The sequence below is a fragment of the Gavialis gangeticus genome, unplaced genomic scaffold (assembly GCF_001723915.1).
Source record: "Gavialis gangeticus isolate Ggan-Ray unplaced genomic scaffold, GavGan_comp1, whole genome shotgun sequence".
Lineage (NCBI taxonomy): Eukaryota > Metazoa > Chordata > Crocodylia > Gavialidae > Gavialis > Gavialis gangeticus.
The window spans coordinates 174,932,803-174,949,538 of record NW_017729022.1 but is presented as its reverse complement, the minus strand read 5'-3'; the positions used below and the strand labels follow the sequence as shown (position 1 = coordinate 174,949,538).

At 45.4% G+C, this 16,736-nt stretch overlaps 1 protein-coding gene across 1 annotated transcript in view; it reads left to right on the top strand.

Annotated features, from left to right (window-relative positions):
- Nucleotides 1-3,677: 3,677 nt before the first annotated feature.
- The window catches only part of ITPKB (inositol-trisphosphate 3-kinase B), a gene marked incomplete at its 5' end in the record, with an annotated part of 98,743 nt that continues 85,684 nt past the window's right edge, over nucleotides 3,678-16,736 (top strand). Inside the window, 2 exons of the mRNA XM_019515914.1 lie at nucleotides 3,678-3,758; nucleotides 6,433-6,507. Coding sequence (XP_019371459.1) covers nucleotides 3,678-3,758; nucleotides 6,433-6,507 — 156 coding nt within the window. The remainder of the gene's footprint in view (nucleotides 3,759-6,432; nucleotides 6,508-16,736) is intronic.

The window sequence follows — 16,736 nt, the reverse complement described above, 5'->3', positions numbered from 1 at the left end:
TACTAGGTGATGTACAAACATAGAATGAAAAGCTGGTTCCCCATCCCTAAAAGCATTTGATCTAAGAATAAGACCAAACAACACATGAATACAGACAGACTGAGGTGGGGAGTACAAGAAAACAGTGAGACAGACTGGATTGGAATGGTGGGCTGGGGTCTCAGCACTAGCTGTGGCTGAGCTTTTGTACCTGTCATTGAAAAAGGGCCATTTTGAGAAGTTTACTGGAGAATACTGGGCTGAATTTGCAGGTGGTAGTGGAGAGCCCCTCCCCCCAAGTGTAAGGGGCAATGTGGATGCTACCACTAAGGGGCTTGTTTGAAAATTTAGCAGATAGACAATGGAGGTTGGTATCGTGAACTGACTAGGGGGCAGGAGTTCTTCTTTTAGTACTGAATTAGAGATGTAGGAGCATGGGGATAAGCCACGAAGAGACTTGAAAGTGAAGACATGTAGCTTATGTTTCATGCAACAGAGAAGAAAGAACTGATGGAGAGATGCACAGAAAGGTGGAGGCAGGTGGATCTTTGCCACAGACTTCCGGATGGATATCTAGAGGGTAAGACTATATTGGTTAAGGCCAGAAAAAAAGGATGTATCAGTAAGTGAGATGAGAGCTTGGGCACGAGTTTTTAGCTGAATGCAGAGACAGGAGAGGGTATATCTTAGAGCTGGTATGTAGAAAGAATTGGTGAGACTTAGAGATAACCTGGATGTGATGACCACTTGTTGAGCTCAATTTTCCACATGCTGAAAAGTGAGTGCAAGGTGGGAGTAAACTATCAAGTCAGAACGCTAGCACCTACACTCACATATCTAGGCCTAAAATATTCCATGGAGTGCCAGACTGAGGAGAATCAAGCCTCTGTATTCATTATACATCAGTCATATTTCCATTGAAGTTAATGGCAAAATTTCCAGTTTCCCTGAGAGAGTTGGTTTTGAATTTAAGCTTTACCTGTATGGGGCCCAGAAACTATATATAATCTAGCAGTGTCAAAGGGATGGAGTGGCTTTTGGGGAGTTCCCCCAGTGCATTTGCATAAAACTGATGTAGGAAGCTATATACTGCCTCCTGTGCAGCCCAAGGGGAGAGGTGGCTGTGGGCACGTTGGGGCAAAGGTGAGAATGAAGGGTTATGACTATTTTGAGCTGCCCAGAAGGAAGGTGGTCTTAGTAAAGCAATGTCTGCACCCCTCCAGCCCAGCCCGAGTCACCAGTGCTGTGTTTTGTGCCCATAGTTAGTAATCAGCTCTTGATAAGAGACAGACTTTTCATTACAGGGCAGGTGAGAACTAGGATCATTTAGTCCGTTGGATAATAAATTTTGCTGCAAAATGAGGTGAGGGTGGTAGGGGAGGGATTGGAGATGGTCACAAAATCTTGGAATTTGGCAAATAGTTTCAGCTGAAATAATATGGGGGACTTAAAAGAGGTCAAAACAATGTGCAGACATTTTGAAAAGGGAATGTTGCATTTTGGAAATGCCTGAATGAAACATTTTGTTTAATTTTTGCCTCTTCGTGGCAAACTGGTATTTTTCATTGACGTAAAAAAGGACCTGAATTTTAAAAAAGGTCAAAAATGTGTTGGGGGAGGATGGGGAAAGGTTAAGTAATCAGAAAATAAAATAAAAGATTGTTGTTTGGGAGCTGAATGAAACATTTGGACTGGCCCCTAACACTTTTTCTTGTTCTTTGTTTTGTCAAAAAACATTTAAAAGTCTGTTTCACTTCAAACTGAATTGTTTTTTCTCCAACTTTTTTGTTTTCGGCAACAGAAAAGTCATTTATTCTCTCAGCTCTAGTCCTGTCCAATCCTTAAATCTAATGGCACGAACAAGGAGTATAGTTTAATCTGAGGTCAACCACACTTTGCTGTGATTCAAAGTGAAACCTGTGGTATCAAATGAATAAGAGCTGCAGGATTTTTAGATAACTGGCAGCTTCTCCGGAAGGTAGACTACATAGGCCCATTTAGAAAAATAACCTAAACTCACAGGGCCTCAAAATCTGATCTGGAAATCTTCAAGACAACTTGAGTTTGTACACAGCTGAATGGCAGACTTTCACTCTTCTAGACATTCACACTAGTCTCATTCAACTGATTCATTAAAAGGAAACTGGCAGCCAACAAGCTAATGCTTCACAAAATACAAAAGAGTGTGCAGGATCCCACACATTTGCTGGATGATGAAGCTTCACAGAGCTCTCTAGTCAAAGCTGTCCTTTCTGCTTTGCTTTTACAAAGTGGGGCAATTTAAAGGGTGGTAGCATGTGACAGTGATAGGGTAGACAGGATGAGACATTTTTACCACGGCACCATCTAACAGCTCTGAACATCCTGATAGAACATCAGAGAGAGAGAGATTATATCTGTCATAATACCTTGTAGGTAGGCTACAGCTTTGGACAAAAGTCTTAAAACAGCAGCTGAGAACAGTAGAGTGAAACAGTGTTTGGGCTGTGCTCACCAATTCTTTGGGCTGTGCCCACTGACCTGCACTTTCTTTCTGCCTGTGGCAGGAGGGATTGGAGCGGTAGAAAAATTTTGCCAGGTCTTTGCTACTGTCTTAAGTGGGGTGGTGGAGAGGTTACCCATGCAACTGTCCAACTTGCTTTATGGCTTCTTACACCAATGGTTCCACAGTGGTGGAACCAAGGGCTCCAGTGGAACCAAGAATCAAGGCCAGTGTCTTCCAAGCTGCTTGGTTCTGCCCAGGGGCAGCTGTGAAGCTCCCTTGTCAACAGCTGTACTACTGAAATATTTGCCAACCCCATGCCCATTCAGAAACATGAATCAGAAACCAAAATTGCAAAGACCCTGGATTTTTTTTCTTTAACCTTGGCTTCATTTTATTTATTTTCTAGACTTAAAACCTTTAATTTGCAGTTTGGTTATGTTTCAGCCTTTGCCTGCAACCAGGAAGGCTAGCATCGTATGTATTTAGGTGAGAAACTTAACCAGTCACTTGCCTCCAAGAGCCAGGGCTTTAGGTAGAACGCTGAATATCACAATGAGGCATGCAATAAAATTACAAGAGCTGGCAATACTGCAATTAATGGCCTCTTCCTCTCACAGGAATTCTACTAAATGGACTGAGAGGCCAAAAAAGAGTGCGCATCTACTAAGTGGAATCTGTTGATTGTAATTAACATGAAGGAATCAAATCTTCCCTTCTTGCCAAAAAAGCTCAGACCTCATGTATAAGTCCTTTAGAGGCAGGATCAGCTTAATTTACAGCTCTCTGAAATTTAGAAAACAGTACCTCCCAGATGAAATATGGAGAATAGACACACAAATAAAGATAACAGAGGTAACAGGAGAGCTCACATCTGATACATTGCAGACCCAAGCCTATGTCATTTTCTAGTTGATTCTTCTATAAAACGTTAAAAAGAGAAATCATGCCTTATACTGATAAAGGTGCATTGTGAGCCCTTTGATGCCAGCAGCAGCCAGGAGATGGGAAAAAAACTTTGATTATATTAATCCTAAAACAGGAAACCAGTGCAGACTTCTGGCTAATATATTTTTTCATTGCAGATTGCAAGATTTTAGCAGAGGTCTTGACTTTAGCAGATATCTTGACAATACTGAAAATAAAGAAGCAGGATTATCTAAACACCTTACAACTAACTACCTTATAATTGAATTCTACCAAGGCATTGGACTGATTACAATGGCTGTATTTTCTACCTGTACTAAATGAGTTGGATGCAGACCTAATCTGGGCAAATAGATTGAAATCCTCTAAGGTTGGCTTCTTGTATTGAAATACTGTACCATTTACGTGTTTCATTAGTAACTGATGGGCATACATCCTGCCTGCTAAGGACAGGGATATTGTTTCTTCTTTGTTTTTTCAGTATCTTTTCAGAGCCACTGGAAATGTTTAATTATAATAATCCCCAAATTAAAGATATCAGCATTGGGTGTATCTAATTTAAAATCAATGGGCAGCTTCTGTTATGCACCATCTGTTATACTGACTTCAGGGAAGTTGCACTAGTGTAACCAGGAGCGAAATTATGAGGAACTGTATACTACATCAGATGGTGTTTTGGCAATCATCTGCACACTGGCAAATTAGCACTGCCTGCGGTAGACCTAATATACAGTGTTAGAACATTTCTAGGATACAAAAATAGCTGAGGAAAGCAAGTTTACAGGATAGTATCAGAAAGCAGAGTTGCATCAGTGATATTTTCCATTTACCCTATGAAATGAAGTAACTTGGGAATGAAAGTCCAAGCCAGTTTAAACAGCGTAGCCAGCTGTATCATAACACACATTATAAAACACATACTGCATGTTATTAGTAAGTGTCAGCATTTATTGAACAGAAAGGGGATCTCGGAAACAAACGCTGGCCCAAGAAATACTAACAATGTGATAGCACTTAACAACTTAAAGGACTGTACAAGCATTACCCATTTGGAATAATAGCCCTGAAATTACAATACTTCTGAAAAAACCTGGTAATCCCTTCAAACACTTAAATACTAGTTTTTGTACCCAACAGCCAGAAGTTAGACACACAGTCTTGCACATATACCAGTAAACTGGTGTTCATGTAGGGTGCGGGAAACTCCCAGGCGTACTTTTTGGCCAATTCTTCTCCTGAGAGCATGTGCAATTTCTGTTGACCTCAATGAAACAAACGCACATAACCTCTAATTACGATATTTGGTCTGTGCTATTGTCTTAGCAATTTTTTTCTGCCACTAAGAGTAGCTAATCCAGAGGAATACAGACTGCAAGGTCCCCTAGCTGGCTCCCCTGGTTTATTGGAACCCAGGTATTTGGGGAGAGCAACTGTGATTACAGAACATTGTTTCACTTAATTTTGAAATGCTGCAATGATGCTGGGTCAAACTTATCTCCGATGTAGCTCTGTAGAGACCAGTGAACTTGTACCAGGGATGAATGGTATGAAAACAGAGGGAAAGGTGGGATGTTCACGACAGGGTTCAATGGAAACAAGAAATGACTCCATGTAGTGCACCCCTATGCTGCAAGCTCTGTGCTAGTGGTTTCTCAACCTTTCTGGAATCAAGGCACCCCTCCATAACTTTTGTGAATGGAGTGGTACCCAGTTTCAAAAATGGATTCATATATTACAATCTTTACCTCCTTACAGAGGGGCTAGGCAGTTGGGGGTAAGGTTTGGTCAGGCAGGGACAAGCCTGAGCGTGCACTTGTCTGCTTATCTCTTCACACAATTCACACATCTCCAGGATCTAGTATCATCCCAGGGTCTCTGGTACTCTGGCTGAGAATCACTGTTTCATGTACTTAGCTGTGGAATATCCTGGAAATTGAAAAGCAAAAGATAATATCATTAGCCAAGGAAGGCAAAAATAACAACAGAATTAAAATATCTTTAATTCTTATTTGTTGGGAATGAAGGAACAGCCTCCAGCTACCTCTTGTACAGCGTTTAACTGATATAAATTCCCACTACATAATTTTCTATTTTATACATAATCAGAAGCCATTTCAAGGATTTAGGCAAGATCCCAGACATTAGTTCTGTCCTCATGGAAGAATTCCTTGGAAGTTAGCCTCTGAAAAAGTTTTGACTCAGAGCATGTATACAGATGGCTAAATTGCTATTTGTATTTGCTGACTGACTTTATAGGGCCTAATCCTGAGGTCCTTCTGTAGTCTAATCTCCCACTGATTTCAGTGGATGTTTTGACAGAATAGAGACTCTAAAGTTTGGTCCAGATAAGGTAAATGAGGACTGATGGCTCGTTTGAAAAGAACAGATTTTCCCACATCCAAGAATGGAGAGATGTCAATATCACAAAATCTACCACCACAACTAACACATTTGGAGTGCTGTTCAACAGACGCACCCCAGAAAGGCTCAGGGCACAGTGGGTCATGATGACTGATCTTTCCTTTTATTCTCAGAGTATGACTTCAGTTTAGGGATGGGACAACAGGCCACACTGTCCTGGGTGTCAGCATACAGAGAAGAGCTCAGACTTTAGGGCTGGCAATCTGACACCTTTCAAGATTACTTTTTTAGAACAAAAGAAAAACTGTTCATCACAACTATTTCTGGCCATTCCAGCACAAAGTTAGAATTTAGCGTTCTTTTCCCTCTTTTTCTTAACACAACTGCTGAGCTCTCCTGTAGAACAGAAAGTAGATTGAGAAGCTGTTTGAGTAACCAGTATTGTCAAGTCAATGAAAAAACTATTTGAGATCATTTTGTCAAACTGCAGCCTGCTATTTTGCAATTTCTGTAGTTTCTCTTCTGAGATGGGACGTTGCTTTTCACTTCCAAGGAAGGCTGTGTCTTCCACTGCCCCTGTAATGAAACAGCTTTTCTTATGGACTGTTTATATGATATATGCTTTTGTCCTGATGCAAATATCACTGAAGGCAATAGGAGTCGTCTCATTTGCTCTTCCCTAGAAAAACTCCCATTGCCTTCTACAGACCTTGGATCAGGCCTCACAGCAACTCACCACTGCAGAAGACCAAGCTCAGGTAATTTGCAGCACTTCCCATGCCAATTTATATAATGAAGATAGGAATATTGAAGCTGATTTTGCTGGACCCTAAGGGCATGTCCCCACGAGCGTGCACATGCAGGGGTCTGCGTTTCCCTCAGGACAAATAACAGTGGCACATATTTGTGCCATTGCTACTTGTCCCCAGGTGTTCCCCTGCACATGCCCTCTGGCTCGTGGCAAATAGACCTGGGTGGGGTAGGGGAGGCTGGGGCCAGTACCTGTCCCAGCAGCCTTACCTGGGGTTCTGGTTGCCTCCCAGGGCAGCAGCAACGGCAGTCTGGCTGCTTGTAGCTTAGCCAGCAGGCAGAGCATGGCTCTGGCTAGCCAGACTCTAGTTTTTGATGGCGCACGCTGCTGCCATGTGTGCTGCCCTGGTGTTGTTTTTAGCAGCAGGGGGCGGGGGGTTGACACTGGGATCTCCTGGTGTCATGATGCAGTATGGTCTTCTGTCTTGTGAGGAAAGTATAGTATAGGGAATGAAGACAGCAGATAGAGCTTCCAAAGGGCATCATGAAACTAAAAGCATATTGCTTTTTAGATGTGTCCCCCCTGCTCCTCCCAGCCCCCTCCCCAGCCTTTTCTGTGGAAAATAGGCACTTTACACAAAAAATGAAATAGCTGTAAACCTGATTTTCTGTCCAAAAGAAGTTTTAGTGGAAAAAATTTGACCAGCTGTTGTTGCCCCTTTTTGCCCAAAAGACTCTGGCTTTGTCTCAGTATTATTATGACATAATATGAGGATAGTGTCGTATGAAACTAGCACTGCTCAGTACCACTGTAACTTAAAATCATGTTAGAAGTCCCCATTGATGTCAATGGAAGCAGAATCTATATTAACTTTGATGTAAGCCCAAACTACTGTGAAGTGTATCATGAGGAGATAATTCTGCCGTGCCCCAAATCATTCTAATATTTTTTTCAGCACAGACCAACATGTGATGATCCCACAGTATTAAGCATTAGGGGATGCCCTGCATTGAAAAAAGGATGTTGAGACACATCCCACATTACACATTAAAGCTACTTCTGTGCTGAGTTACTAAGAAGAATGACATAGTGCCTAAACCTTTGAGTTTTCCTCAGTTCACAGTATAGCATTACAATGGGCCCTGCATGATGATTGTCTATTGGCCCCAGACCATAAACCTGATTGCAGCTGAATATGGCACATTTATATAACTCTCCACAGTACCTGGAGATAGTAGAAATACAAGAGATTTTTAATAGGTGACATGGGTAGTAAATGCTAATAGGCCTCTAACTTGTTGGTTGTGGCACTACATAGGGAGTCAGGGGAGGATGGGGAAACCTGCAGTGGGAGAAATGAAGCAGATCTGGGAGGAGATGTATCAATGCTAGATGGAAAAGAAGTCCACTAGAAGGGGCAAGTGGGAGGGGCAGGGGCAGGGGCAGAGCAGGTGCAAGAGGAATCCTTGGGGGTGGCAGGAAGAAGAGGAAAGTAACAGGGGCTAGAGACAGAAATTACACATACACTGGTATAAGTGATCAGAAACTGGTTCAAATATGTAACACAGCTGAAGTCCAGTGCACATAAACCACATTCAAAATGACCCAAACCGGTTTAAGATAAACCTGGATGGATGTAAGATAAACCTGTACTGGATGTACAGTTAAGTATCAGACTGAACTGATTTGGGTTAAATTTGTTTATTGAACTTCTGTCCCAGATCCCCTCTAGGTGCAAGTTAACTCTCAGTCCCCCAGCATCCCAGGATGCTTTGTACCTCCTCCACAAAGCTGCCTCACAGGATGGGTGGGCTAGCCTTGGTCCAAACTGTCTGCTCCAGCTGAGCAGGAGTGTGTGCTTTAGTGCTCTCTGGTTCTGGCCTGGGCCACTGCAGGCATGTGGCTGCATTTCCAGAATCAAAAGTGAATGTCTGTTCACTTGCTTATTGGTTCAACTTACACAGCTTAAACTAACCTGCAAAGATTGAATTTATTTAGCCTTGGGCTTTTTGACTGTCTGTACTTAGCCAGGGTGACCTGTTAAGCCATTTTGGAATTTACTTATTTATGTTGAGAGTCCTATGACTCCTGGCTGCAGCTCCTCCCTTTCGAGAGGCTAGAACATCTCTGTTGTGGAAGTTCTGTAGAGAATCCTTAACATGTTCTCCCTGAAACTCCAGGGATGGGAAGATACATGGCGGGGAGGAAGGGATTGGGGTGGGGGGTGAGAGAGAGAGAGAGAATATCCGGCTATGGAGGGCAGTGACTAATCAGGTTAGTGGCTATGAGGACAATGAGTAAGTGGGTGGATGACTGAGAGCAGCAGGTGGGCGTACTGCTGTGCAGAGCAGTGAGGGAGCTGACGTATAGGTTTGTGGGGGGTGTACGTGAGTGAGTTGGTGGTGCTTAGGTGAGTAGTTGGGGCGGGAGGGGAAGTGAGTTGGTGCCGTGGGTCGTATGCGAGAACAGGCAGGCGAGCTCAGTCAATGCACATGTGTGTGGTTGGGCCTAGTGAGTGCGTGGGTGTATATATGTATGTATGTGTGGTGCTTTTGTGCTAGTGTGCGAGTGTTGGGTGTGGGCAGGCAGCAGGTGGGGGGAGCAAGGGGAATGCAAGCAAAGGGAGTGAAGGAGGAAGGAACAGCTTTGAAGGGCAAACTGGGGGTGGGGGAAATGAGGGGAAGGACATGGGAGTGAAAGCAAAACCTAATTCAGGGGCAGAAAGGGAGGAAGTGGGAGAAGAAATTCAGCTGGAGGCAGTGGAAAAACTGTGTGTGGGGGAGGGGAGGGAGAGCAACAGAGTCTAAGATGGTGGGATTTTAAAACTGCTTTAAGGATGCCTGATAGCAGATTGTTAAAATAAATGCAAACAAGGGACCCTGGATACTCCATGCTCACAGGGAAACCACTCTTCAAAGCTAACTGTATGAACACCCCTAGTCTCTGCCTACAGGCGGCAGAGGTCTGCACACAAATCCCGGCTTTTGCATGTGTGGCGGTTAGTTGCATAAATGGCCACCCACGCATGTGTATTCCAGCTTCAGCATACACTCGTCTGAGGTTTGTCTGCACCAGCTCAGCCTATGCAAATTCAGGGGCACCTCTAACTGTGAAAAACTGGCCTGTCTCTTGTGAGCAAGGCTTTGTGATTTCACCTCATTCCCCTCAGCTTATCAGTATGTGTGTTTTTGACTTTGTAAATCATAGAGCAGTAGGGCTGGAAGGGACCTCAAGAAGTCATCTAATCCAGCCCCCTGCCTGAGGCAGGATCATTCCTATCAGTGGTTCTGATGCAGGTTGTGCTACCAATCTGGAGGCTGCTAGCCCACTCCTGAGTCAGTAGGAAAATCCTGCAAACCAGAGGGTTTTAGCCCAACTTCCCCCTACCTTTCCATCCATGCAGAAATCTTTTACTTGGGTTTGGAGGTGCTTTTACCACAGGCTGTCTGGCTAGAGGTTTGGGGGTGTTCATTGAACCCTGGGCTCTTTAACTTGGACTGGAATCTGCCCGCCTTACAGTTAGGATGTAGGTTATGTCACTTGAGCACAGGTATTCCTCTAGTCACTGCCTTCCCTTAGTTCCCCCCTAAGGGACAGAAAACTCTTCTGCATCTGATACAGCTGATTGGGAAGGAATGATGCAGTGTCTCAGCATAAAAAACAATGAACCAGTGCTCCCTCAAGCATGTGTGAGCAAGCGCAGAACCAGGGAGGGGAACAATAAGGTGGGTCTGCAGTGAGGATGCTCACAGCCTGGCTAGTCAAAGTAGGGTGCTGAGAACATCGTTCCAAATTAGGCTGACCCTGCCAAAAAGATGTGCCTTCCCAGTCCAGCTTTGGAAGAGAAGTCAGCTGCTTCCCATGTGCACCAGCTAGTCTGCCTCTTTGCAGCTTTGTTCTGATTTCCCTTAGCCCAGGCCAGCTCCCGACCAATCTGCTCATCTTTACCATTCGTTCCTCTATTCCTTTGCTCGCTGGGCTCTTATCTTTAAAACTGTCCCTGCAAATGTGATGCCATCAACACATGTTATTAAAATCCTTGTTGAGTCTGTCTGAGCCTGTTCCTCATTTATTGACATTCTGTGGCACCGTGAGAGGTGCTCGCTTTATGAGAAGCTCTTGCTTTATGAGAAGCTTGATTCAGAACTTAATTCAGCCTTTCCCATTAACTTGAGAAAAAATGAAATGCCTCTGTAGGGCAAGTGGCAATTTTTTCATTGTGGTAGGAGATTTGAAAGTCTCCCATGCTCCTGGAGCTTTGTTGAACTTTCATCACTTACTATTTAAGTGGAAGATAATTACTTTCAAATCTAGTGACCATGACGCTGCCAAGCAGATGCAATGCCTGGGTTTGGATAGTGCATCTTTTGTTTAGTGCTTTTCCTAAGCTATTGTGTTCTTTCAGTATTCATTTCTGGGCCTTTGATAGTAGTTAGAAAAATTAACATGAAGTCTTACATTCTCCATGTTTATTCCCTCTCTGTGATTTCACATGAGAGATGGTGACAAGTCACAAAAGGATTTCTAACTACTAGAGTTTGCAAACTCCACCTTGGATCATGGGTTGAGAAATGAAGGCACATCAGCAGGCATCAGCTGACAGTTTTGAAGAGTTATTCAAGATGGGGTGCTTATACTCCTGAGGGTAAATGGTGTACTTCTAGAGCGTATATGGGAGGAAGGAGTGGAAAAGGGAAAGGGGAAATATACATGGTGGGAAAGAAAGATAAAGGAAATGTGAAGAAAACTCTACAATATGTCTTAAGTTGTTGGAGAGGTTATAGTGTGGTTGCAGCGATATAGTACATTTTATTGTCCATAACATTAATTGTAGGGGTACACAGCAGTGCAACAGACTTAAAAAAAGGATATGCAAACCAGTGCAGAGGGCTGTCAAGAGTCCAGCTTGTGATAGAGATGTGCATGGCTGACTATAAAGCCATTTAACTGCATAACTCAGTAGAGGCAGTACACCATGGCTGAGGGGACTTAGTTCTCTATTGCTCTGCATTTTGCATAGTAATTTACTCTGGCATGTAGTGAGTGTAAATCCTTTCCTTTCCATTTTATGCTCAGTTTACACCAGGGTATGGCATACACTCATACAAGCTACAGAGCAATGTAAAATCAGACAGGGGCACCTGATATGCTGACTAAGCAAGTGCTATTTTTATCTCATTAACTTTCTTAGCACATTATATCTGTTTTATTTCTCTTTCATAACATAGAGGATCTGAAGGTAGGCCAGAGGCCAGTGATCTCGTCTCAGATCGTAAAGTCCCTTTGCCACCTACTGGCAATGCCCAGGAATAAGAGTGGGGTAGCTACAGCCTCTATTTCCACTTGCATTATTATATGTTTAAATAAGTAATCTCAGAGGAATTGTATCATAGTGCTTAGGGTTGGAAGGGACCTAAACAAATCATCAGGTCTGAGCCCCTGCCCCAGGCAGGAACAAGTGCTGTGGTCATAACACCCCAGCCAAATATCTATCCAGCCTCCTCTTGAAGACCCCCAAGGTAGGAGAGAGCACCACCTCCCTTGGGAGTCTGTTCCAGAGCCTGGCAGCCCTAACCGTGAATGCCTTCTGATATCCAGCCTGAACCTTCTTTCTAACAATTTGTGGCCATTATTCCTAATAACACCTGGGGGTGCCCGGAGGGAACACAGTCTCACCCAATTTCCTCTGGCCTCCCCTGGTAAGTTTGTAAATGGCCACCAGATCCCTTCTGAGCCGTCTCTTGTGGAGGCTGAATAGACTTAGGCCCCTTAGCCTCTCTTCGTAGGGCCTGACCTGCTGCCCCTTGACCCTCGTCTGGACCCTCTCAATGCTAGCCACATCCCTCTTGAAGTGCGGCGCCCAGAACTGGATGCAGTACTCCAACTGTGGCCTGACCAATGCCACATAGAGGGGAAAGATCACCTCCCTGGACCTGCTTGTGATGCACCTGTAGATGCACGACAAGGTGCGCGGTTAGCCTTACTGACCGCTTCCATGCATCAGCAGCTCCTGTTCATCCTGGAGTCAGCAATGACTCCCAAGATCCCTTTTTGCCTCTGTGTTGACAAGAGGGGAGTTCCCCAGCCTATAGGTGTGTTGCTGGTTCCTTCTCCCTAGATGCAGCACCTTGCACTTGTCTGTGTTGAATTCCATTCTATTCTCATCGGCCCACCTTGCAACCTGTCTAGATCTAGCTGGATTCTGTCCCTCCCCTCCAGTGTGCCCACCTCGCCCCACATCTTAGTGTCGTCAGCAAATTTGGACAGTGTGCTTACCACACCCACATCCAGATCGCTGATAAAGATGTTGAATAGTACAGGCCCCAGAACTGAGCCCTGGGGGACTCCACTGCCCACAACCCTCCAGGTCAAAAATGACTTGTCCACCACCACTCTCTGTGTGCGACCGTCTAGCCAGTTTGCCACCCATCTGACTGTATAGGCATCAATGCCACAGTCCTGTAGTTTTTTTGAGAAAATGTGAGAAACAGTGTCTGCAGGCCTTCTTAAAGTCCAGGAAGACGACATCCACCTCAACACCCTCATCCAGGGACTTCGTGACCTGATCATAAAAGGAAACCAGGTTAGTCAGGTAGAATCTGCCCTCAGTGAACCCATGTTGGTTGCCCCTGAGCATTACCTCCCCTGATGGGCCCTTGCAGATGTGTTCCTTGATAATTTTCTCAAAGGTCTTCCCAAGGACCGAGGTGAGACTGACTGGTCTATAATTGCCTGGGTCCTCGTTCCTCCCTTTCTTGTAAATGGGGACCACATTGGCCCTCTTCCAATACTCTGGTACCTGGCCAGAGCCCCACGAGCACTGATACAGCTGTGCCACGGGTGCTGCTATGACCCCCGCCAATTCCCTCAGCAACCTCAGGTGAAGAGCATCTGGACCTGCTGATTTAAATATGTCCAGCCCCTCCAAAAGTTCCCTAACTAGGTTGTCCCTGACCCTAGGCATGGCGGTGCCTCCCCCGGGTTCGTCCGTAATCCTAGTGGGGGAGATGTCCCGGTCCCTGTTCAGACATATGGAGGCAAAGAATTCGTTAAAGAGGTCAGCTTTTTCATTTGCTGCAATCACTGGATTGCCAAGCCTGTCCTGTAGGGGCCCTATGTTACCTGGTGCCTTCTTCTTGCCCCTTATGTATTTGAAAAAGGACTTTTTGTTATCCCTAATTCTGGCCGCTAGCCCTAGCTCCATCTCTGCCATGGCCTTCCTAACATCCTTCCTGCAGTCACGAGCAACGGAGGTGTAATTTTCCTTGGTGATAGCCCCTTGTTATCAACTGCTTGTATGCCTCCTTTTTTGCCTTCAGGCATTCCTGGATGCCTTTGCTGAGCCATGGGGGCTTTTGAGCACTCCTGCCCCCCTTGGTGCGCAATGGGACCGACTCCCTTTGGGGTTGGAGGATTGTCTCCTTGAGGAGGAACCATCCGTCTTGGGCTCCCATCTCATTGAAGCTCCAAGACCCCAATGCCTCTCCTACTAATCTTCTTAGCTCGCTGAAGTCAGTCCTCCTGAAGTCAAGGACTTTTGCCTTACTGCTTGTTTTCATCGCCCTGCACTGAATAGTAAATTCCAGCAGGCGATGATTACTGTCAACCAGGTGATTGAGTACCCGCAGACTGCCCACCAGGTTGTCGCCTGTGGCAAGGACCAAGTCCAGCAAGGCATTTCCCCTGGTGGGACTATGCGACTCCTGGGTTAGGTGGAGGTCCTGTATCCTGGCTAGGAACCTACGTGAACGGTTGGACCTGGCTGACTGCTCCTCCCAGCAGATGTCTGGGTAGTTTAGGCCACCTATGACAACCATATCCCTTGACTGTACAGCCTCTGTGAGCTGACCTGAGAATTCCAGGTCCAGCTTGTCCCCCTGGTGAGGCGATCTGTAGTAGACGTCCACTATCAAGTCCCTTTCCCCACAACCCCCTTGCATTCTAACCCAAAGCGCCTCAGTTTGCCCCTCCTCTGACCCCATCCTGATCATCGAAGATGTGTATTGCTCTTTGATGTAGAGCACTCCACCCCCAACATTTTTCCCTGCTCTGTCTTGCCTGTACAGCCTGTAACCCTCAATGTTCACTGCCCAGTCTTGGGTAGAATCCCACCAGGTCTCTGTGAGCCCCACTAGGTTCTGGGTTTTTGCTAGCTAGCAGGAGGGCAAGTTCCTCCTGCTTCTTCCCCATGCTTCGAGCATTTGTGTAGAGGCATTTGAGGCTGCCTGTGGGTGTACGTGCCCCACCCCCTTGTGCCTAAGCCTGCCCTGGCCCCGGTCACTTACCTGGGTATTACCTGCTTGCGTCACCTGGCTTGACTGCAAAATGTCCTCTTGTTCCTCTACATCCCCATCCCCCGGTGAACCTAGTTTAAAGCTCGCTGTGTGAGATCAGCCAGCCTGGAAGAAAAAACACGCTTACCTTTCAGGGTGAGATAAAGCCGATCCCATCTGAGCATGTCCTCTGTGCAGAAATGTGGGTCATGGTCCAAGAACCCAAGGCCTGCCCGGTAACACCAGCTCTGAAGCTGCTGGTTGACCTCGCCAATGCATGCCTCATGGCGCTGTCTGCATCTGCTCGCTAGGAGAATAGAAGAGAAAACCACCTGCACCCTGAACTTGGCCCCCAGAGCCTTGTAGTCTCTCATGACACAATCTGGGCTGCTCCTGGCCGCATCATTCATTCCCATGTGGATGAGGACCATGGGATATTGATCAGAGGAACAATTCCTGGATGTGGGGATCCAGCTTGGAGTCTGGGCACACATGCAGGCTTGAACTCATAACTTTTTGGCCCCAGAGTCAGCATGCACACCCTTTGGCCAAACAGCCAGGACAAGCATAAGGTCTTTAAAAGCATGGTTGCTGTCTAGAGCTGGGCGGGGGCAGGTTGGGCACACACCCAGCCTTGAACTCTCAATCTTTTAGACCAAGATTGAGCACACAAACTACTAAGGCAGCTAGCAAGATCAACATCCAGGGCTTTCCCATGAACACAGTGACCCCTTCCACTCCGACAAGCTTTGCTTTTTTTTTTTCTTCCCCCTGTCACTTCATACTCACCCCTACTTGACCCAGCCAGGACTCAAAGTGTGCTCTCTTGCATGGTGGCAGAAACTCTGCTACTCAGCCACCACTGCTAGGACAACAACGCCATTGTGGTATTACTTGGGTGGGTGTTTAAGTGTTAAGGAGAGTACCAAAAATAAAATATACTTCTTTGAAGGGGAATGTTGTGATTATTTTGCCTGAAACAGCTGTTCCTGTGAGCGCATCTCTGTGCATGTGTGTGCTTGTGTGTGTGCACAAGTCTGAAATATAATTTCAGAAATTTTGTCTGTCAAAACCATGGTATGCGATAGCGAGAAACTGAAGCTCCTGATCATGAAGATGGCTAAAAGAAAAGATTTATATGCAGGTGATATTTCAAGAAGTTAAGATTATTGAGCCTGGAAAGGAAAACGCAACTTGAAGGAGATGTTTAAGGTTACTGGGAAAACTGATCAGTTCCTTCCTTTCCTGTCCAGTAGTACAACAAAGCTAGATCACTCAGTGAAAGGAAAAGGGAGTAAATTTAGCCCTATACAAGAAAATACTTTTTCATTCCACCCATAGGCAGGCAGTGGAGCTCACAGCTACAGGCTGTCACAAACTGGAGTAAAGAGCTGTTCAGACTAAAAAAAAAGGCTGGAGACATGTACAAATTCTGCGTTGTGCAGTCTAAGATGTGAAATTGTGTGTTTCAGGCCAGGTCATACGGCAGTCATCTGAAAGACGCAAGAAGGAATTTTCACACAGCATAGGCAATGCAGAACAAATGTGTATATGGATTATGGGCTGGGCTCTCATTTCCTCTATTTTGCTTTGGCTGTGTAAAGCCCTCTTAAGTATTTGCAGTTTATACCACTGTCAAGGCCATTTATATTGCTGGAAAGAGATAAAGGGACCTTCACAGATTTCATAGACATTAGGGCTGGAAGGGACCTCAGAAGATCATTGAGTCCAGCCCCCTGCCCAAGGGGTAGGAAGTCAGCTAGGGTCAAAGGATCCCAGCAAGACAGATATCCAAATGTTTTTTAAAAGAGTCCAGAGTAGGTGCTTGCACCACCTCTGGTGGAAGTCTATTCCAGGCCTTGGGGGCTCAGACAGTAAAGAAGTTTTTCATTATGTCCGGCCTAAAACTGTCTTCGAGGAGTCTGTGACCGTTTTACCTTGTCAGCCCTCAGGAGGCTCTAGT